This window comes from Magnolia sinica, chromosome 18 (genome assembly GCF_029962835.1).
Source record: "Magnolia sinica isolate HGM2019 chromosome 18, MsV1, whole genome shotgun sequence".
NCBI lineage: Eukaryota > Viridiplantae > Streptophyta > Magnoliopsida > Magnoliales > Magnoliaceae > Magnolia > Magnolia sinica.
Window position 1 is genome coordinate 65995273 of NC_080590.1, and position 23921 is coordinate 66019193.

At 40.6% G+C, this 23921-nt stretch overlaps 1 protein-coding gene and 1 pseudogene across 1 annotated transcript; one reads left to right on the forward strand and one right to left on the reverse strand.

The window, feature by feature from the left end:
- Positions 1-1356: 1356 nt before the first annotated feature.
- On the reverse strand, positions 1357-3186 carry LOC131232425 (uncharacterized). The gene is made up of 5 exons (XM_058228645.1): positions 2530-3186; positions 1932-2013; positions 1724-1847; positions 1506-1591; positions 1357-1409 (listed from the first exon to the last, which is right to left on the reverse strand). The coding sequence occupies exons 1-5, from the start codon at positions 2584-2586 to the stop codon at positions 1357-1359; spliced, it is 402 nt and encodes a 133-aa protein (XP_058084628.1). The 5' UTR covers positions 2587-3186.
- Positions 3187-3408: 222 nt separating this feature from the next.
- LOC131233408 (putative germin-like protein 2-1) lies at positions 3409-4653 on the forward strand (annotated as a pseudogene).
- The last annotated feature ends 19268 nt before the right edge of the window (positions 4654-23921 follow it).

Sequence of the window (23921 nt, forward strand, 5' to 3'; positions counted from 1 at the left end):
GCTCCGTCAAACTCAATTTTAACAATTCCAAATAGAATTAAAATAAGTAAATAAAGGTGGGCCGCACATTTACAAAAGAAATGAAAGATACACTGCACTTGTACCTAATGTAGTCACAGATGTGGAGGACCCTTGAATAAAATTTACAAAGATGCAGTTTACTCCATCAAACTCAATTTTAACAATGCCAAACAGAACTAAAATAAATAAATAAATAGAAACAAAAAGCTTAAGATCTAAGTAAAGAAGCCCATCAAGAATCAAACAACAAAGATATACAGAATATGTGCTAAAAATTACAAGACGATTCTTCTTCTTCTTCTTCTTCTTCTTCTTCTTCTTCTCTCTCTCTCTCTCTCTCTCTCTCTCTCTCTCTCTCTCTCTCTCTCTCTCTCTCTCTCTCTCTCTCTCTCTCTATTTTTTTAACCTTTTTATTGAGGAGCTAAGCTGGGATTGAATATGTGATCTTGGGCATGAGATGCAGATCAACATCCGATCAAACCCAGGGGCGTGAAATGTATGAGAATTGAAAACATATGTTTTAGATTTCTCTGAGATTTTCATAGGTTTAGTTTTAACAAAATTGGTTTCTCTGTTGATGTTATTAACTACAATCTCTAGAAAACTAACAAATCTCAGGTTCAAACTTTTAATAGAAGGTTTTTCCAGCTCTCAATAAAAGAGGACCCTTATCCTTACCCCTATCCAAGTACCCAAGTATCTAACTCAAGGAATCCAATTTTTTGAAGGATCTGAATATCATATATAAGAATAACATATTAAACTAGGTCCATCTAATTACTTTTTAATCTCATACTTTTTTGAAGGATCCATGTATCATAGATCAAAATAATGTTATGAACTAGGTCCATCAAAATACTTTTTAAAAATTAAAAGAAGCTTTACTAACAACAACAAATATAAGGAATTAAAAATTCCATAATAGTGAACGCCAAATAATGCTTCCAGAACAAACTATAAGCTGGTCATCAGTAAAATGTTTTATATATGTTAGGGAACTCTCTCACATATTGAATTGAAAAATATTTTCTCTATTTCCCATTGACACAATATGTTCTGCTGGTTCTTAAACACAGATCTCGCACCCATCCTCATTGGGTCATGGTGAGGCAATTTTCAGGTATATACCAGCAATTGGGTTTTTGGGCAAGAAAAAATACAGAAAACCTTTGATACTGTGGCACGGTGTGATGGATGATACACTTTGGGCAAGAAAAAGAAAAAGAAAATCTTCTATATCAGGTCCTCGGGAAGAAAATAAGGCTACATGGGGTGCTGACCTATGAAGAACAGGTGTCAAACCATCACCAATGCTAGCCATTGCTTTGAAATCCGTCACCCATCCAACCCAATCTCTGATAGTTGAGCTGTTGTAATAATCTGAGTGCCTACAATAATAGATGTGCACAACCAAGGGAACAAATTGCTTAGAAGCGATATCATTCGCAACCAATGGCAACTCAAAGGGAAAATGTGAAAGCAACAATGAATTTGAAGTGATCGAGTTCCAGTTATAAATCTGAAAATAGAAAGAATCTGAGTTCCAGTTATCTTTTCCTTCAGAACCTTCCTGCAATGCAGTTTGGGAAGCATGTATGAGTACAAGGATACAAAAAACAATTGTACAGCGACAGCAAAAAAGGACCATGGGTCTGCCACAACAATATGAAAATGTAAATTTCAAACATAATACTACATTCACATGTAGATATATGTTACAAATACTGAACTGAGTCCAAACCAAAAGAATCTAATAAACAGCCTTGAGATCACCATGCCTCTAGCTGTTGAATAAGCCCCAAATGTGAGCAGGACATCCAAGCAGCCTACAAATTCAGAATGGAATTTGATGTGAAAAAGACAGAAAAAGAAGTAACAAAGAAAATATCCAAATCTGAGAGTTATTTTACTTAACCCCCATCTGCTTTGAGGATCATCATATAAACGGTATCGATCATTGAAATGTGACACAAGATCCAGCTGCTGCAGTCCCTACTTATAAAACCCAAAGATCAGGATGTATTGTAGCAGATAACCTCTGCATCTTACACCATTCCTAAAACAAGCTCTATCAAGTCCACTCATGCGAGTAGATTTTGATGTGGACTACTAGAATGAAATCCATCCGCCACAAAAACAGTCTCCTACTCCTACAAGGCCTGTTCAAATTCCTCTCAGCAATTTCATCGCTCACCCCACGTGCACACCCAATCACTTCACATTTTGCAAAGAAATTCAACACCCTAATCTGCACAAACGGGTTCAATATGACAAGTTTGGTCATATGGTAATGCACACTACAGCCATTATACAACAGATGCCCTGTTCCAGGTACACTTTACAACACAAAGAAGGTTTTCAGATGTGACAAGTTTGGTCGGTGGCTCAGTGAATGAGGCCATTACAAATCAAAACAGTACTAGAGATTTCATTGGCCAAAATCTACAGAAATTTGGGCGAAAACAGAAACTGAGTAAGAAGAATCAGAGGGTTTTCATCCTTCTTGACCTTGGCCTTGTAGATGTGTGACATCCTCATACCGCAATACCAGGCCACCTCCTCCATCGTATTCACACCCTTGATCTGAACCAGAGATGTCGATGGGTACTGGTTCCTCGCACGTACAGCCTGACACGCTTGCCCTTGTTCCCTTTCACCATTTTCGCTACAGAGGGTTTTGTCAAGAGAGAAACAGGTGGAAAAAAAAACCCTAGAAGACGCAGACCACAAATTACCTGGTTGTGCTAGTTGAGGCTCTCTTCGTCGAGCTCCGAGTTGGAGAGGGAGAGGGAGAGAGAGAGAGAGAGAGAGAGAGAGAGGGAGACTGATCGAGATCGAGAGAGAGATCAAGAGGGAGGGAGGGAGGGAGAGAGAGAGAGAGAGAGAGAGAGAGAGAGAGAGAGAGAGAGAGAGAGGGAGAGGGAGATCGAGAGAGGGAGTGAGATTGAGAGAGAGAGAGAGAGAGAGGGAGAGAGAGAGAGAGAGAGAGAGAGAGAGAGAGAGAGAGAGAGAGAGAGATAAGGGAGTGAGATTGAGAGAGAGAGAGAGAGAGACATACGGATGGTTTGAGGGTTCTGGGCGTTAAAATAGTAGCGTTAAAATCAGAAACGGCCTAAAACCGTAGTTAAACCAAAATAGTAGCCGTACCTAAATAGCGATTTTGGTGTAGTGCCAATTCATTCTTTTACATAGGACTGAAGAGGAAAAGTCTTGGATTTCAAATAATAATAAAAATAATACGACCATTTCAATGACAAACGTTTCAGTAACCCCATTATAAATACTAGCCTAATCCTCTTACCTAACCCACAGCCAAAAACATTTCTCATTATAACATTTAGAGTTTCCTAGCATACATACAAACACAATTCTAGACAGATTTTCAAGATGCCTACCGGCTTTATTCCCTTAGCATTCATTGCATTTAGTTTCTCCTTTACCTCTGCATCGGATCCCAGCCCTTTACAGGATTTCTGCGTCGCTGTGCACAACAGCCCAGGTGTTTTCACTCCATCGAAAAAAATCAAGTAACTGCATCATTGCTTGCAAATAGTATTTCATGTAAATGCCATCCACCCCATTCGTGAAAGGTTTCACATAATGAATGGGATACAACACCTGCCTCATTGTCTGTTATTTTCTATTTATATTGTTTTAATAATTCTTGAAATTAAGAATACGCTGCTTACAACTCTTTTGTGTTATATGATGGCAGTGTTTGTAAAATATGGATTTGCGTGCAAGGAGCCAAAGTAAGTTCAGGCTGATGATTTCTTCTTCACGGGACTTGACAAACCAGGCAACACAAATAACAAGCTTGGGTCCACGTGACCCAAGTAAACCTAGCCCAAATAGCAGGACTCAACACACTCGGAGTCTCTTTGGTTTGGATAGACTATGCACCCTATGGTCTCAATGCACCCCACACGCACCCAAGGGCGACCGAGATCTTAACAGTCTTGGAGGGCACCCTTTACGTCGGATTCGTCACTTCCAACCCTGACAATAGCCTCATAAAGGTCCTTTAAAAGGGCGATGTGTTTGTCTTCCCAATAAACTTGATTCACTTCCAGTTTAACATCGGCCACACCAATGCCATAGCGATTGCAGGACTGAGCAGCCAGAACCCGGGAACCATCACCATTGCGAACGCCATGTTTGGATCAAATCCACCCATCTCAGATGATGTTCTTGCCAAGGCATTCCAAGTTGATAAGAACATAATTGATTATTTCCAATCGCAGTTTGGAATGAAAAACTAAAGCATGCCCTCTTACAGTAAACTCCCTCAGCAATATGTGGCATATCCACAAGTAGTTTCATTACTAATGTAGTTACTTGAATAAAATGCGAGTGCAACACATTTTTTTTGTTTTGTTTTTGTTTTTCTTTCTTTCTTTCTTTCTTTTGATTTCTTTATTTATTAGTTTTTGTTTAATGGTATCTAATGGATTTTAGCATGTTTGGAAAATCTCTCTCTCTCTCTGCGCATTCGTAAAAAATATTAGAAACTAAGAACCTACCAAAGTGACTGTAGAGATGGTGATCTAGGTAATTGATGATGAATCAACGGTGAGATCAACCCATACTTGTAATGTTGCATGCATGATGAAAGATTAACGTTCAGATTTGTGGTACCAATTGGGACTGTTCACCACAATCACAAGAGGATCGAAATAGCCATATGAAAAACATCCCACAGATTGATCCAATGTAATGGAAGCCTATAAAGTTAAGAAGAACATCAATTAATTCAAAATCGAGGCAGAATTTTCTCCGAACCAGTAAGAGTGATGATGATATCTAGACCATCCTTGCTGATCGTCCAAATCAAATTAAGAACACCTAATGCATTGGTTTGACAATCAAAATTGATCCAATGGACAAGATCGATGAGTTGTCCATGTTCTGAACTATTCTTGCAAACTATCCAGGCCATCAAAACACCTACAGCACAGGTGACGGGGGAATGCATGAGCATGTCCAGCACATGCACGTAGACATGGACATTCGTTCGAACATCCCACTTTGAAGTCGTTTTCCTATGCTTTCCACGGCAATTTTGGAGATGTTTTTGTTACCTTATACAGCTCATGTGGACACTTATACAAAGATGATTTCGTAGGTATATTTCGTGGGCCTAAAGAGCTGTGAGATGAGATTTTCAAACCCAGCTGTAGCCCCCGAGATGTCTATGAAAAATCCACTCCATCCATTAGTTTTGTTAGCTCATGTTATGATAAGAGCTCTAAAATGAATCAGATCAAAGACTCAAGTGAGCCCCACCACAAGAAACAATTGGAATTGAAGAACTACCACCATTGAAGTCTTATTGGCGCCCACAAAAGTTTTGGTTTGTTGGGATTTGTGTTGCGGAATCACACAGATTTGGATCTAAGATAGCAATCCAATAACGCAAAGCAATCACAAGAGAAACACAAAGATTTAACGTGGAAAACCCTTTCGTGAAAAAATCACAGCATGAAGCGACAGATCATCCCTATGAAAATAGAAATTACAAAGAGAAAAAGACTTACCCAATTCAAACAAGCTTGAATCTCACCCTTGCTACACCCTTTGATAACCATAGAACCATTTAAAAAACCCTTGAAATACCTTCAAGAACCCTTAGAATATCTTAGAATGGCCTTAGGGACTCCTATTTATAGATGGAAAACTTCCACTTACGCACATCCCTAGAAACCGCCTCAAATTTATGCAGTCCGCGCACCAACCACTCACCGTTTGCGTAACCCTCGACTAGTCAAGACAGTCCCTCGACTGGTCGAGCGTCCCAAAAATCCAAGATTAAAGACATCTTTTAACAACAATCTCCACCATGCCTTCAATATTCAAACGTGTATCTTCTTGCCCTCTTCTCTTTTTTCTACATCACATCATAGCTTCAATTAATGCTTCTCGTGCACACTATGTCCTTCTTTTACGCCATCGCCAAGCCCAGAGAAGTTGCACAGAATTTGAACTTCTCTATAAGAACAACCTGGGTGAGTATGTCTGCTGGATTCATGTTGTTGTGAATCTTCTCCAGTGTTACACCTCCTTCCTCAAGCACCTGTCAAATAAAATGGTGATGAACATCAACGTGTTTAGTACGAGAGTGATAAACAAAATTTTTAGCCAAATTGATAGCGCTCTCGCTATCACAGTTAACCGGCACGGCCTCCTGCTAAACTCCTAATTGATTTATCATGCCTCTTAACTAAACACCTTCTTTAAACGCTTCCTTCACTGTCATATATTCTGCTTTGGTTGTGGAAAGAGCCACCACGGACTGAAGCTTCAACATCCAACTTATTGCTCCACCTTCTAGTACAAACGAGTATCATGAAGTAGACTTTCTGGAATACACACTACATGCGTAGTATGAATCTACATACCTTACCAAATTTGCACCTATCTTCTTAAAAGTTAAGACAGTCTTTTGTACCTCGAATGTATCGAAGTAGTCATTTCACCGCTTCTCAATGTTGTTTGTCAGGGTTTGACATGTATCTGCTCACAACACCGATTGCCTGTGAAATATCTGGTCTTGTACAGACCATGGCATATATTAAACTATCAACCGCATTCGAATAAGTCACATGAGACATAATCTGCTTTTCTTCATTTGATTTAGGACATTGTTTTAAGGAAAGCTTGAAGTGAGCCGCATGGGGAACGCTCACCGGCTTTGCTTGGTTCATCCTATACTTGATCAACACCTTTTCAAGGTATTCTACCTGTGATATCCAAAGCCTGCTCTTCTTCCTATCTCTATAAATATCTATGTTGAGAACCCTCTTTGCAGCCCCCAGATCTTTCATCTCGAATGTCCCTGATAACTGAGTCTTCAGTACGTTGATTTCAGACATATCATGACTAGCGATCAATACATTATCAACATACAATACTAGGATGATGAATTTGCCATCACTCAGTGTCTTGTAATAGACACAGTGATCGTATTCACTCCGAGTACATTTCTGACTCACCATGAAAGAATCAAATTTTTTATACCACTGCCTAAGCGACTGTTTCAAGCCGTATAACGACCTCAATAACCTGTAAACTTTTTTCTCTGCCCCTTTAACTTTGTAGCCCTCTGGTTGCTTCATGTAAATCTGCTCTTCCAACTCCCTATGCAAGAATGTAGTCTTGACATCCATCTGTTCCAGCTCAAGATTGTATTGGGCAACCAATGCCAACACGAATCTAATAGACACCTGCTTAACCACTAGCGCGAATATCTCCATGAAATCGATTCTTCTCTCTGAGCATAACCCTTCGCTACTGACCTTGCTTTGTATCTATCTTGTTTTCTTTTGAATAACCACTCACATCTCATCATTTTTTCGGCCCACTAAAAGCTCCACCAGCTCCCATGTGTGATTTTTGTGCAACGAGTCCATCTCATCGTTCATAGTCGCCTTTCACTTTTTTGCATCAGGCTCACTGAGAGCCTCCTGAATAGTATACGGGTCCCCCTCATCTGTAACGAGGGCATATGTAATATTAGAGTCGTCCCTATATCTTGTCGGTAACCTGCGATCACGCAGTAGGTTTCTTCTCACAGGTGGCTGCTCCACCTGCTCCTGTACCTCTATCTGCGCATCTGTCTCTGCCTGAGTATCATCTATGTCAATCTGGACATCTATAATTAACCTTTCAGGTTTCTTTTACTCCTCCTGATCATTCTTGTGGAATAGGGAGCTTTCATTGAATTTGACGTCACGGCTAGTGATGACCTTGCACGTGCCCTTGTCGAATAACTTATAACCTTTCACACCAATACCATGGCTAACAAAAATGTATTTTTTGGCTCTATGGTCTAGCTTATCTCTCTCAACTGATAGTATATGAGAGTAAGCTTCACGACCAAATATGTGCAGATCTAAGTAGTCGATCTTATGACCACTCCATACTTCATCAGGGATTTTACATTCAATTGTCATAGAAGAAGACCAGTTCACCAAATAGCAGGCTGTGTTAACAGCCTTTGTCCATAGGTCCTTGCCCAACATAGCATTACTTAACATGCATTTGGCCCTCTCCAAGAGAGTCTGATTCATTCGCTCAGCCACATCGTTTTGTTCGGGCGTGTGGCGCACTGTGTTGTGCCTAATGATCCCTTCATGCTTACAATATTTATTAAACTCAGTGGAAGTAATTCTCCACAATTGTCAGTCCTTAAAACCTTTATTTTCCGCTCTTACTGTTTTTCCACCATTGACTTCCATTGTTTGAATATAGTGAAAACTTCGGATCTACGTTTCATGAAGTAAACCCAAACCTTCCTGGAGTAGTTGTCAATGAATGAAACATACCATAATGACCCCCCAATGGAAACCTCTGGCGATGGCCCCCATACGTCAAAGTGCACATAATCAAGCACTCCCTTACATACATGTTTTCCAGTTTTAAGAGATAATCTAGAATGTTTACCATATATACAATACTTGCATATATCTAAATTAGAATTTTTAATAACTGGAATCAAACAACGATCAGATAGTACCTTAATCCCCGCTCACTCATGTGGCCCAGACAAGCATGCCACATACGTACAGAAGTGGAATCTGTAACAGCTGCTACTACTCCACCTGCTGAAGTGCTTCCGATTAACCTGTAAAGATTTTCATGCCTTTGCACTCCCATAACTACGAGTGCCCCTTTTGAAACTTTAAGGACACCATCAATACTAGTGAACTTGCACCCTATAGCCTCGAGTGCACCAAGAGAAATCAGACTTTTCTTCATATCAGGAATGTGCCTGACATCAGTCAAGGTATGCTCCATCCCATCAAACATCTTGATGTTCACCGTACCAATAGCCACAACATTACTGGCATTGTTATTGCCCATAAAAACCTATCCACCATCGCATTCCTTATAACTGGCGAACCAACTCCGATGAGGAATCATGTGATATGATGCTCCTGTGTCAAGTATCCACTCGTCTTTATGATTGTCATGTAAGTGACCAATCATGGAAACAGACAGAATATCACCACCACTTGTCTCTTCATCAAATGTGATAACATTGGCCTCCTTAGAAGAAGCCATTGAATTCTCTTTCTTCGCTTTAGGATTTTTACAATCCTTCTTCATGTGTCTAGACATCCCACAGTTCTAGCACTTTAATTTTCATTTACCCCTGCCCTTGGATTTGGATCTACATCTAGAAGATCCTGTACCTCGCTCATAATCTTTACCCCTTGTAATCAATGCATCAGAAGATGTCCTTATCTCACTGTTTAGCTTTCTCATGGCCTTCTTTTGAAGGGTTGAGATAACGGTGTTGACACTCAGGGTTTTATTTGCAGTGCACATCGTGTCTTTGAATGACTTATAAGATGCAGGAAGAGAATTCAACAATATACATGCTTGTTCCTCATCTTTGACCGCTTCCTCCATATCCAGCAATTTACACATCAATTTATTAAAGTTGCTAATGTGGGCTTCCAAATCTCCACCCTCTACCATCTTGAAGGTATAGTACTGTAGCTTCAAGTGTAGGTGATTTTCAGAGGACTTTTTCGCATAAATGTTCTCTAACTTCGCTCATAAACTTGCCACAGTTTTCTCCCTTAAAACATTATAGAGAACTTCATCCGTGAGACATGCATAAACGGATGAAGGCTAAAGCATCACTATCAAGGTTTTTCTATTCTTCGTCTTTCATAGTCGATTTTCGCTCCTCAAGAGCCTTAATCTTGTCTTACTTGGTTAATAGGCTAATCATCTTAACCTTCCATAACTCAAAATTATTTTTGCCTGAGTACTTCTCAATATCAAACTTGGAATTTTCCATTATTGCTAATCCTGCAGATTCAAATCTATGCCCCAACGATTGCTTTGATACCACTTATTGGGATTTGTGTTGCGAAATCACACAGATTTGGATCTAGGATAACAATCTTATAACGTTAAGCAATCACAAGAGAAACACAAAGATCTAATGTGGAAAACCCTTTCGGGAAAAAACCATGGCACAAAGCGATAGATCATCACTATGAAAGCAGAAATTACAAAGAGAAAAAGACTTACCCAATTTAAACAAGCATGAATCTCACCCTTGTTACACCCTTTGATAACCTTAGAACCCTTTTAGAAACCCTTGGAATACCTTTACGAAACCTTAAAATATCTTAGAATGGCCCTAGGGAGTCCTATTTATAGATAAGAAACTCCCACTTATGCACATCTTTAGAAACCACATCAAATTTATGTAGTCTGCGCACAAACTGCGCACCGTCTTCATAACCCTCGACTAGTCGAGATAGGGCTTCGACCACTCGAAGGGACCTTTGACTAGTCGAGATAGTCCCTCGATTGGTCGAGCGTCCTGGAAATCTAAGATTAAAGACATCTTTTAACAACATGGTGAGGCTGATATTTGTATTTTCACTTCATCTCGGTGGGAATCACCTTATAAACGGGTTGGATGGCATGTAAACATCACGGTGAGTCCTAGGAAGAATGCAATAGTAGGCATTTCCATCCACACTATTTCCGTTCTTCTCATCCTGACACAATCTAGCGTTTTGCAGTAAACTCTCTTAGGTAGCCATGGGCTATGCTATCCAATATTTCAGATGTCATTTTGCGTTCGTTTTAGCTCTAGATTCTTTGATTTTCTTTCTCAAGTTTGATCTCCTCCATGCCAGTTGTTGCAAGGAGAATGGTTAGGAGAACATCGTGGGCCCCACACAACGTTCATCTGAACGTTCATCTTATAAATGCAAAACACCTTAATTTGCCCTTAGTTTCTTCTCGATTTGGTTCCAATAAAGATGGTTACAACTTGCACCTCACCATGCATCAAATTGCTGCTTTAGGAGAAAGTGGGTCCCACTTGAATCCAAAATCTCTCCAAAAATAACACCTAAGCATGTAGGTGTCCTTTTCGAGAGAGAATTGTATCGGGCTCCACTAAGTTGTGTGTATTAGAAAAATGTTCACATACGCACCTTTTTAAGTAAAAACTTATGCACACCTTTGCTCACATGATATTGACACAAAATCCAAAGGATGTTTCAGGTGGCATAACTTTTACCCATATTCAAAACTTTGGTGGGTCTTAGCAAAGGGAAACAATTTCCTCCCTCGATCTTCCTCTTCCTGTACTATGGCTAACTAAAGTTTTAAATAAAGCTAAAATTTTATCCTTAATGGTTTCACGGAGTGTCGCATCACATGAACCATTCAAATTTTGTACCCATGACATGTGTGCAACTGTGCGCATGAGTTCTCACCTAAAAAGTTGTGCGAGTATATATATATATATATATATATATATATATATATATATATATATATATATATATATATATATATATATATATAGTAGGTGTGTAGAGAGGCGGGTTGCGGAGGGGATTAGGTGTTACTTTGACCGTTGATTTTAATTATTAGCTTAATCAAACCATTCATTTCTAATTCAATAAATCATTGATTTGTATTATCCACCTTGTGTGTGTTATCAGTGTTATATCTTATTTCTGTCAGTTCCTATGAGAGCCAATTAAAAAGGGGCACATGTGATTTTACAAGAGTTATGTGGTGCATTCGAGATCTGTGGAGATACTCAAAGAGGATTTTATGGCGACACAACTAGTTTCTATCAAGCAGTGTCACGTCATCCACAAAACAAGAGTGGCCGAGCGGAATATGGTCAAGTCGATAAGGAAACTTGGGGCGGTAACTGTTGCTCTGAAAGGCCAGCAGTGCTAAAATGGTTATAACAACCGTCTTAACATGGGAAGCATCTAGATGATCGATTTAAGGTTATAAATAGCAAGGGAATTCAGTTGAAGAAGGCGTCTTATACTAACCAAATCAAATCAAATCTATCTTTCAATTACTTTATGCTCCTTAGCATTATCAGTCATTTACATTCCTTAGTGTAATCGGTAACAGTAGTTAAGTAGTTGTTAACTTTAGTTGTAATTCGGGTCTACGCTCATACGCTGGATTTAGTTCGAATATCAAGCACATTCTTCATTCAGAAAGGCTCTTTGCATTTGTTTTCTGTGCCTGACTGTAAGAATTTCCTTTTTATTTATATATATATATTGAAAAAGTCCTTTCATATGGAAGGCAAAGGTGCAACCCATCTTCAGAGGACGAACCCCATCTTCTGATAATCGCCTGATCATCTTAAACAACGTTGTGCAAGTGGTTGAATAGGCAACCGATATTCAATCTTAGTCACATACAGTCGATTCTGACGTATCTGCCTATCTTGGAGTTTAGGGTAATAGTTGTTTGATTTGAATTGAGCCGCACATTCAATTTTGGCACGCTCGCACAAACTATGTGACCAAATTTGAAACCGAGAGGCAACATATTTTGGCATGCCTAGTGGGACCCTTTCTCTAGTTTAATTACCGGTGTAACGTTGTGATTGGCCAATCATAAATATGAAAAGAATGAGCAATCAAATTGTTGAGGCTAAACCTTCAACACCAACCACACCACATCCGATTAAGGACGTACAGGTTCAAACGGCCCCCAAATTATTGAATTTAAATGGTAATCCAACACGTAAGTCCCATTAACCAGGAAGGGGCATCGATCTCTCAGATCGTTTCTCTTGAAGAGATAATGGTTGGACTTCAAGATGTGCAACTGAGTATTCAGCATGTTCAGGAATATGGGAGAGCTCAGGAAGAGTTGGTACACGCTCAAGCCAAGCAATTATGTATTCAAATTGAGAATGTTAATAGATGGATGACTAACTAGAGTGAGGCCATGCATCGATTAATAGCTATCATTATCAAAAGAACACCTGCGGCGACACAATATAATGCCAAAAGAAGTTCTGTCTGTAACATGACTCAACCATCATTGATACCTCCCCTATAGTGGAACGTACTTCCCGTTCCAACCCAGGATGGACGGAATACTCCACTACCCACCGAATTCAGGCAACCAGAGCAGGAAGTCAGCAATTTTATCCCCGAAGCTCGGAATTAGGGTATGCTGGGAGGACAATCTTTCAAGCATTTTCCTATAAATCCATTGTTCTGTGAGGGAAAGAACCAGGTGGGTCCTGATCCACCACCAATGGTTAAACCTGAACATGTGAATCGTAACCGAATCATGCAAATGGTCCAAGAGGTGACATGCCAAGTACTCGACTGAATACTATCCCAGTCTACCATAAGTTGTATCCCGAATGGATTGATCGACGACAACCATTGCCGAGGAATTATCGACCGGATTTTGCACTATTCTCTGGCGATCCTGGTCAATCAACCATTTGACCCATAGGTCGATTCACTATGCATTGTGGTGAACTGGCTGACAATGACTATCACAAGTTGCAATTATTTGGTCATTCATTAACGGCAACAACCTTTACGTGGTACTCCAACTTACTGTTAAATTCAATCCTTACTTGGCAGGAGACGGAGGAAAATTTTCATGCTTTTTTCTTTTCTAAGGACATGGAGATGACCATAGACGATTTTACACGCTTTCAACACATACAAAGGGAATCTTGCGAGAGTTACATTACCCAATTCAAGAGAGCAAAAAGTTGGTGTAAAGTCATCATAACTGAGGCCGAGTTTGTGCAACTTGCGTAAGATGGCCTGGAATACAAACTTTGAAAGAAATTCATCAGAATGGAGTTTATAGATTTGTATGATCTAGCTAGGAAAGTTTCCAGATATGAAGAACTTCTTTAGGAATGAGCCATGCAAAAGAACTCGATAATCGGGACATTATCATTACCCTAACTACGAGGTTATGATTACCAAGGTAGTGGCAAAAAAGCCACTTATATGCTCAGTATTGGTCAAAGTGGAAACAACTACACTGGTCACACAAAAGGCTCAGAAGATTTACACATTTGATATTACTCGGGCCGATGAAATATTTAAAATACTATTAGTCAGGAAGTTTATTAAAGTTCCCAGTAATCACAAAATACCCATGGACAATGAATTGAAAAAGGTTGAGTATTACAAATGGCATGGGACGTGTTCTCATTCCACTAATAAGTGCGTTGTGTTCAGGAACATCATCCAGGATAACATCGATCGATGATTGTTGAAATTCCCTGAGAAGGGCGAAGAAGCAATGTTGTTCAAGACTGATCTGTTCCTGCCTGATCTTAACGTCAACATGGAAGCGGTGAATCAATGAAAATTGGATCGACCACGGAAAATGATTGATCTTTGTCCTGCTAGGTACCATGGCACGTCATGACGACTGAGGTTAGGGTGATATCAGTCCTATGCAGTGACCACCGATTTCGCAGAGCGATTGAGAGAAGTATAACGTAGTAGTTGAGACTCGCAGCTATGTGGTCGATGTGTCGGAATGGTCCAAGACTTAGAAGCTATGGCTCAACCAATGAGGCATGTCAGATATGCAACTCCAAGAGGGACTGACAAAGGGATCCCTATCAACCATCAATGGCGTTTTGATCTCATGATCGCTAGCCCCAGTAGATAACTCTGAGGCAAAGAATGGTCAAGCCTAAACCAACTTAAGAGGAAGTCTGGAGAATGGTCAGGTATCTTAAATTACCTTTCACCCTTAAAGTAATGACTTAAACCCAGAAACGTCTTTGGCAAGAATGTCAAATAACTAGAAAAAAGAATTGATAGAGGCTAAGAATGCATCTCGGACGAAGGTCATATAGCCATGTCCATTCTGGAGAATTCCTCAACCAGAGGAACAGTTAACCATAAACACTGTTGATGCTGAAATCTAGATGTCCTCTTTAGATCACTTGAGACCTGCAAGAGAAGACAAGGATGGAGACCCTGGATGCAGAGGGGACCCTCCGATGCCAAAGTTAAAAAGGCAAGTTAGGTCTATTAGAACGTAAGGTTTTTGGGTGTATTTTCCTAGGTATATTATGTGTACCTTTCACCATTAGGGATGCTTCTATTTATAGGTGAGAGATGGCGGTGGCATAGGGGATGATCTCCTTATTTAGCAGGAGTGTATTGTAGAAGCGTATCGCAATGATCTTCCGAGATCTTCGGTGAAGATCTCGAACAGACCCGTATTGCGGTTATTTCCCGAGATCCTCGGCTAAAATCTTGGACGAGTAGTTTTGGTAATATTAGGACAGTTGGTACCAGGTCGGAACTAGTGGAAGTGCGCGGAAGGAGGCCAAGGTGGAGAGTCCGAGGTAACTTATACTGTTACTTCTGAGAGCGGTTTACCGACCTGAATTCTCTAGTGAACCATGGTCGGGATTTCCCTCAGTATCAAGCGGATGGTCGACCTGCCAACCTGCCTTTGTCTGAGCACAAAGGCCGAGGTCCTTTCTTTAGCAAAATGTAGATAGAATCTGGGATGACCATTCTCTTCATCTTGTTGCGCGGGGTAGGAGTTGTTCTCAAGAAATGATTCGAGTAGTAGCTCAAAAATGTACAAGATTGTGGAAGAGCTCGACACCAGAAGATGGAAGTGGGCACTTCATGTTCTGGCGGCTGAGCTCATGACGCGCACAGATGTCCAACCTGACCTCGTCTTATTGGTCAGTCCATTTTTACCCATAATAATAGCCCCCCTATTTCTGACCTCACGCAGCGGGCTTGAGAAGTAAGTTGGTATTAGTGAGGTCAGACATTCTTGCACAAGGGTCATCAGGCCTACTTGTCATTAATGTGAAATAAGGTAGCATGCATGGGAATCGGGGCGTATTTGCAATCATGATATGGCACGCTCAAGGTGGCGTGCCTCGGTCCACAGCATATGGGGCACTGACGCATGGCATATTCTGGAGAGTCGAGTCGACCAACAGGTGGGAGAGCTCCCCGTGTCTGAGTGCAGGTGTCGAGGAGCCATTTTGGATGCCACATTAAGTGCGAGCATTAAATGCTAGGCAATTTATGACAATCTTTAAAGGCCTTCTTCGGTGAGCTTCACCTCTCTCGTCTTCCCTCACCTTTTCATTTTTCTTATAGGCCCCTAATTTGTTATCATAATCTTGGCCAATAATGTCAAATCCGTCGAATCAGTGGGAAGAATCAGGGACGTTCCAGCACGACAGGGAACCAGAGGATTGGGACTTGCTGGAAAATCTGCCATCTCCACTCGTGATGATGAGCGATAAGGATTTATGGGCATCTCAGGGGTCGAGGATGGTTGCTCAGTCCTCGACCAAGCAACCAATGGATGCTGAGGGGTCTGCCTTAGCCATGGAGGAGGCCGGCCAGTCTTCAATATAATCAGAAGAAACTAGGCCGATCAGGTCAAGTTGATGGAATCTATCTTGGTGTGGATCATGTCAAAGTACCACATTCTAGACTCAGTGGTGCTTCAAGCTCCCGTACTTGGCGAAATTTCAAGCGAGCCTAAGGACAAAGAGGTGGCCATATTCCTAGTCGTCCTCTAGTGCGACTTGTGGCTCCCTCTCCATCGCATAGTCAGGGAGGTCCTCTTGCACCTAGAATTAGCTCCCGGGCAAATAACCACAAATGCCTGGAGGGCCTTGGTGGGGTCGTTTATTCTTTGGGCTGAGCTTGAACAATCCAAGCTAATCGTGAATGAATTTCTTCACCTATACCAGGTGAAGTCCAACCCATACCATGAGGTTTGGTATTACTTTTCGGCTTGGCCGCACACAAGCAAGGCCATTATCACGGATGCCCCAACCTCGAACAAACACTGAAAAAGTAAGTGGTTCTGGAAGTTGGGAGATTGGGAGGGTCCACAAGCTTCCGAGCTACCTATTTTGCTCAACCAGGTTGGTATATCCGAACTGACCTTTTCCTTGGTTTATTTTTTTCCTTTCCTATTTTTTACTATAGTTTTCTTTGGCAGCTCTCCCCAAGTATCCTGCTAGAGTGAGTGAGTCGGAGCATGACCGAATAGTTGAGGTGAGGTTAGTGGACGCCAGGGTAAGGTCTTGAAGGCCACACCTGAGCTGCTCTATAAATCAGGTCTTGCCTCGTCCATATCAGGTATACCCTAGTAGATATTCGAAAAATCATTTAATCTCTATCCGTTTGTTGATCATTCCCTTTTGTTGTGTAGGGTTGCCTGAGAAGACTTGCTCTAAGTGCCATGCTCCTTCTAAGGCCGAAGTGGCCCAGAAAAAACAGAAGCCATCTTCGAAGAGGAGGGGAACCACAGCCCCCTTGTCCATGGCAGGTCGGTCGAGCACAGCTACTGACCTTGCCGCCACCTCTTTAGACCCGCCAGTCGTCTCTGAGGTGGTGGAGGTCACCCCACTAAGGGAGGCGGCCCCTATCGTCGAAGCCCAACCTTCTGAGGTCCAAGCAGTTCCTAAGGCTCAGCCCCCCGCAGCCTAGGCGCAGGTGGCCGGTCCGGCTGGTTGCCAAGGGTGCGAGGCCCTGGGGGCCCTCAAGTCTGCTTCCACCACGACAAAGGGCCTCTTGCCGTGGATAGCTTGGCATGTTCCTGATGTCGAGTTCATCAAGGTGATGCAGACGCCCCCGTCAATCGCTATAGGCCAGGTGGCCGCACTTTTTTACAAGCTAGGACGCTTCCCTCATAGTAGTCACCTTTTCGTACTTAGAGATTTTTTGTTTTTTGACATGGATCCATTTTTCAGTTCAGCCCTGCTATTTTATCTGCTCTTTGAGAGATGTTGCGCGTTGAGGAGGAGTGCAAGGAAGCAGAGGCAGGTCTTGTGAGGAAGATCGTCGAGTCTGAGCAACTCCGATATGAGGTCGGTGCCCTGAAGATCCAGATGGAAGCTCACGCGGAGGAGGCGTCTCAGGTGAAGACCAAGCTGGAAGCGATGGGTTCGCTTCTGAAGGAGTCCCAGACGAAGACCGAGCTGGAAGTGATGGGTTCGCTCCTGAAGGAGGCCCAGGAGAAGGGTGGACGATGGAAGGGTGAGCTGGTTAAGGTGAAGATCAGTTTAGGAACCAAACTGAAGGAAGCCAAGGCAGCTATTCCGGAGGCTCGGGCAGCGGCTGTGAAGGAGTTCAAGGCCTCCAAGGATTGGGAGGAGGAGAGGGACGTGTTCTATAATCTCGAGTATGACAAGTGCCTTGATGATGTTAAGGGGTTATACCCCGAGCTTGACCTGACCCCTCTCGAGGACAGCCCTGCCAAAGAGACGACTCCACCGGAAGCCGAGCAACCGACCTCAGCAAGACTTTGATTGAAAATTTCAGCCTCTTTTTGTATTCTCCCCATATGTACAGTGTTTTTATCATTAATGAAAAGGGAACTTTTTGCGATGATTTGTTGTGTACGAGATTCAAAGTAGATTTAGTAGGTCAATTTGCCGTACATCGGCCATACTAATGGACCGAGCATATTAATCAAGTGGGAACGTTGGGGCGAGCTCTTGAGCCCTTCCTTTTATCAAGGGAATTTTGCTATTGCAAAATAGATGGACAAGCTGCAATGGTCCCTTCATAAAGGACCGAGTAGTTTACTTAGGAGGATTGTTTTCCCTCGTACTAAGGGGTCCTCATTGTAGATTGCACAATCCGAGTAGCGTTATTAATTAGTGGTCCGACCTCTTCTTTAAGGGTCAGGCAACTGGTCGAGGACTATTCTTCCCTTGCACTAAGGGAAGTCCTCAGTAGACCATGTAATAGATTTGATTAATGGCCTGACCTCTTTTCTAAGGGTCGGACGGTTAGTGAGGGCTATTTTTTCCTTGCACTAAGGGAATCCCTTAGTGGATTCATGTAAACCGAACATTGTGGACAACGAGTAGAATATAAAATTTCCTGACCTCAGAATTTTTATTGCAGATTCTAAATAAGCCATGTAGATCTTGACCTTACGGGTCGTTTATTGTAGATTCTGAACTGCGGACATGTAGATTTTAACCTTGTAGGTCATTTTTTAAGGGTAGTAGATCTTTAGATGTTCAACGTTCCATGGATGCGGCAAAGGTCGTCCATCCATGTCTTCAAGTCGGTAGGTTCTTGGTAGGGTTGTGCCCGTTATCTCGTAGGGTCCTTCCCAGTTTGGCCCCAGAGTCCCTTAACCAGGCTCCTTGGTGTTTTGGAAGGTTTGGCAGAGGACCAAATCTCTAGCTTGGAACCTTCTTATTCTTACTCTGGAATTGTAGAACCGGGTGACCTGTTGTTGCCGAGTTACGACCTTGAGTTGGGCTTGCTCCCTTTTTTCTTCAAGCAGATTGAGGTCTAGTGCCATCTACTCGGTATTTTGATTTTCATCATAAAACGGATCCAACCAGTAGGGAGCCCAATCTTAACTGAGACAATGGCCTCAGCCCCAAAATCCAGGGAGAGTAGTTTCTCTTGTGGTCGTTCGAGCAGTGGTCCAACACAACACCAAAATCCCACTTTAGGAATGGATTTCAACTGTGGCTAAATAGGGCCTTGCAAAAAATTAGGGATGGTTAAAAACAGTTCTTGAAATAGGGCATCACAAAATATTAGGGACGGTTGAAAACCGTCGCAAATTTTCAATTTCCAGCTTCTTTCTGAATCCTCAATTTTTGCATCTACTAGCTCACATTGCTCGCTGAAGATGCAGTGCAAATCTAGGCAATCTCATTCTCACAAAGAAGACCCACTCATTACCATGAATGCATAGAATATGGTATTTAAGTATCATTGTTATGCTCTACAGCTATAAGCTTATGTCATAACTTATGTCATAACTTTCATCGTGGATCCAAACCAAATCTCATTGATGTAACCACCTATGGTTCAAATCTCATTAGAAGTCGTTAATCAATTCCAACCAACAGTGAAATTGAAGCCATTTTTTCAGGCATTTTGATTCTTATGCATATCCAAGTCCACACTCATTCTTGTGCCCGTGTTCACAGCATGTTTGCACAAGTATAATTCACACGGCTATGAGAACATGATCCCAATTTTACTGTCTGAGCAATGACATTTTACAAGAAGCAGCCACCAATGAAGAATGAAGAACTACAAAGACAGAAGAAAGGTGAAACCAAAAGCACAAACCAAGAGCATCTTAACTCTCCGACATCCAATATATATAAAAGCAAGAAACCTAACCCCACCCAAACTATTTAATTCATAATGCCTAACAAAGAGCTGCCACATAAACATTATTACCTTTAGCCATCCATTTGTTACACCTGAAATTAGTAATTGAACACCACTAAATCATGCAACACAAAAGGATATGAAAAGGGTTTTAAGAAATGATTTTAGTCCAAATTAAATGGTACATAAAAAAGCAAGAATCTTACCTGACATGAACACAGAAAATAATGTCATTGACTCAAAATTGTAATCTGTCACACATTGCGAGATCTGGACCGTTCATCAGTGGACATATCATGAAGAATCCTTAGCTCACAAATCCTATATATTGATGGACAATCCTAACCATCCAACTGGATTCCTCAAATTAGTAATAATTTTGTTAGTACTTGGATTAGTATGTGAAACCTGGAGCTAAAATCCTTCAAAACAAAACACAACTACTGGTAACTAAGATGCAATTGTAAGCAACATCAGTTGAAGCAAGGAAGATACAAAAGTGTATTGGAATTACACCATTTTGTGCATGATGCTATCTAGCTTCAAGTCCAGAAAGGATCTGTGGAATATGAATAGGAACCTACATTTTATTAGATACCCAATTTTTGTTATCAAACATAAGAGCTAGTGCAGGCACATCAACCAAGTTTCATTATGCAGTAGAAGAAATGATGGAAATCAAGACAAACAAATAAAAAAATGTAAATATTTTTTTCCATCTAGAAAAATGGACATGTTCATGACAAGATAATCATACCTTCAGAAAAACACTCGTTTTCATCCTTTGAAGAAGATCCACATGCTAGACCATTATTCAAGAATGAAATTTGCAATATATTATGGTCTTAAGGGCAGGGTCCACAATTCAGTTATTGGGCCTAAAATTCAAACAATCCACAATTCAAGATGAAAGTTCTTTCCACCACAATACAGATATAAAACTGTTAAAATGCAATACAGCTGAGATGAAAAACAAAAGAAAAAAAATAGACTAGAATACTTTTATCAAATAGTTCAACACAAATAACCAATCAAGAAAATAGATCATCGATAGGATATATGATGTTTCAAAAAATACTTCTATTAAGTACCTTTGAAAGATTTTCTGGTGAATTCTGTTCACCCTTCATCCCAAACTCTGCCTATATCTTTAATCCATCATCCATGCATATACACAACCCTCAATTTACTTTCAATATGAGATAAGTTGTCAAAGAAGCATATGTACAGAAATTATAAAAACTAGGCTTACAACACTGAGCAGGACTAGATAATCTGCAAGCAAAGAGCGCATCCAAAACCTTGGCTAATCAGCAGCATGTAGACCTGAAACAAGAGCTCCCTGCATTGTGAGAGACTGTGGATTGCGCTAGCACTGAATTACCAGATAGAAGAGACACGACAATCGAGTCAGGGGAATAATTCAGTAGGTGCTTTGTCGGGGCTATCTACACTGGACATGGCCAATTCCGGCATTAATCATCGTCATGATGTATTTCATCTCTAAAGGAAGGTCTGCCTGCTAGCTCCTGCCCAACTGAGCCAATCTATCTGCACCCACCTTGCTTTCTCTGTATTCATTTGCCATTTGATACTAAAGCTTGCGAGTTCCAGATCAGCTAGGTCTCCTAGGATATACTAGAGCTTCTGTGAACCGAAGACACAATTACATTAATAAATCACAATATCTGATGGCAATTGGTAAAGCAAGATTTGTACATCAACCCAGGGAATTATGATGATTGACCCCAGATAGCTAGTACAAGGCCACAAAGAAGATATGAGAGTCATATGCTATCGAGTATTTAAAAACTCCCCATTCAGACCACAACCAAAATCAAGATTCATCGAGCAAACAAGAAGCTTACAGTTAGATGAATGCAAGAGCATGTTTCAGATAGTTATAAATAACTTCAAGCATGAAACAAGAATAGAAGGCTTAACAAGTGAAGATACATTGTTCAAGCTCCAAATATCAAAACATAAAACAGAACCAACTTCCACAATGCATTAGAATTTAGGAACACCTAAAAGAGAATGCATGATGAAAACAATAAAGACATCTGGAAAATTCAAATTTTGAAACTTAAATAACCCCGAATAGCTATGATGATGATGAAATTGGAGAGCTGAGAAAGTTCTCATCAGCTACACTGCCCTCAAGTTGGAAGTGTCCATTGTCAAGACCATTCATCAGGCAGGTCCCACCATGGATGAAATTAGGGAGCTCAACAAGTTCTTATCTGATGACCTGCTCTCACGTTGGGCACGTGTCATGATCATCCATTGTCAAGACCATTCATGAGGTGGTTCCCACCATGGATAGGATACTGTTTGCCAATCACACAATGTGCAACCTCACCTGCACAATTGGGAGAATATAGAGTTTGCCAAATTATAAAGAATGAAATCTTTCAAAAATCTCCTGATTGTGATGTTTCCTAGTGTTCATATAGAAGTAGCCCTCAAATGGGAGTTGCACTCCTTTAAAACCCAACTTGAAAATCACCTAATCTCACCAAGTGAGTAAAAAGCAGAACATGCATATAGACTAAACCAATTTCAATAACTCTTTTTTTTTTTTTTAAGGAAACCAGTGGAATCAGCCCACATGCATTTTATTGCCAAAAGGAAATATACAGCCATGTACTTCAAAATTATACTACAAAACAAGAAAAACCCAGAAATATTTCCAGTCAAGAAATTAAAAAACCAAATATATATATATAAAGGAAGTTTCATACCTTGCCAGGAGAAGGTTCATGGCCATTCCAAAAAACATGTCTGGATAACATCCAAGCCTCCATAGAAGTTCAAAAGCAGAATTCATAAACGACTTCCACTTGAAGATACAATTTATCTTTAGGGAGAACGATAGCTAAGAGGTCATTTAAAACCAGAAGTGCATCAAAATTCAAACTCACACAATAGTTCTTCTCTAAGATATAAGACACTAACAAGATCACTTATTATAGGGTATTATTCACAAATTGAAGTTGACAAAATCAGGTGTAGATCCAAGCAAAAAGGATCAGAACACTCACCTTGGATCAGTGAAATGGCTTTCTTTTAAAGAGAGGCATGGAAACAGGCTCATCTGGATTCAAATCCTGTGGTGGTTGCATGTGGGAAAAAGGCTTTCTTTTAAAGAGAGGCATGGAAACAATTAAATAATTCTCTCCCACAAGAATTTTCTTCCTACAACCCCGCAACATTGAAGTGTTGGTCCGAGTCTAGCTCCCGAAGTTGGCATCTAATGATAGATGGTGGTACTCTAATGGAGATTTTCGATCAAGAAAGCACAAGATTCCTGAAATTTAGGACATCAATTCACATGAAATGGATTCAATGATCGAAATGGACTGCAATTTGAATTTGAATGGCAAACTTTTACAAATCATTCCACATCAAGAACCTTATAAGCTACTAAGAAATTTCCAACCCATGGTGACAGATGATTGATTTGCAGGATGAAGGAAATCCATATTAAATCAATCAGTACAAGGAAAAAAACAAATAGATTATGGTTGCTACAAATACAAACAACAAAAATGGCAATATCTTTGCATTGTTGTATATCAAGAAGCTTCACAGAAAGCTAGAAATTCATCACTAACAGTAACAGATAATCAAAATAGCTATAAAAAACTATAATCTGTTTATATACAATATTGAAGTTGCAAGCCAAAAATGGTTTACCTCTGATTCTTGAAATTCAAAATGATTAGTAGTTCCGATCATGAAATATTCCAATTGCCAATAAAGGTTCTCCACAGGTTCTCATAGCACATGCAGAAGACCTTCATAGGTGGACTGAAACTTATCAACAATTAGAAGTTGGATCAAAAGAAGGTTGACCAAAAAAACTAGGTGGTTTGATTGTAAAGAAAAGTATTTCCAATAAAGAAGACCCACTCATTACCATGAATGCATAGAAGATGGTATTTG

Coding starts and splice junctions, on each gene's coding strand:
- LOC131232425 (XM_058228645.1), bottom strand. CDS start 2,586: ATGGAGGAGGTGGCCTGGTATTGCGGTATGAGGATGTCACACATCTAC. Junction 1,848..1,931: donor TCAAAGCAGATGGGGGTTAA/GTAAAATAACTC, acceptor CTGAATTTGTAG/GCTGCTTGGATGTCCTGCTC. Junction 1,592..1,723: donor TTTGTAACATATATCTACAT/GTGAATGTAGTA, acceptor ACTGCATTGCAG/GAAGGTTCTGAAGGAAAAGA.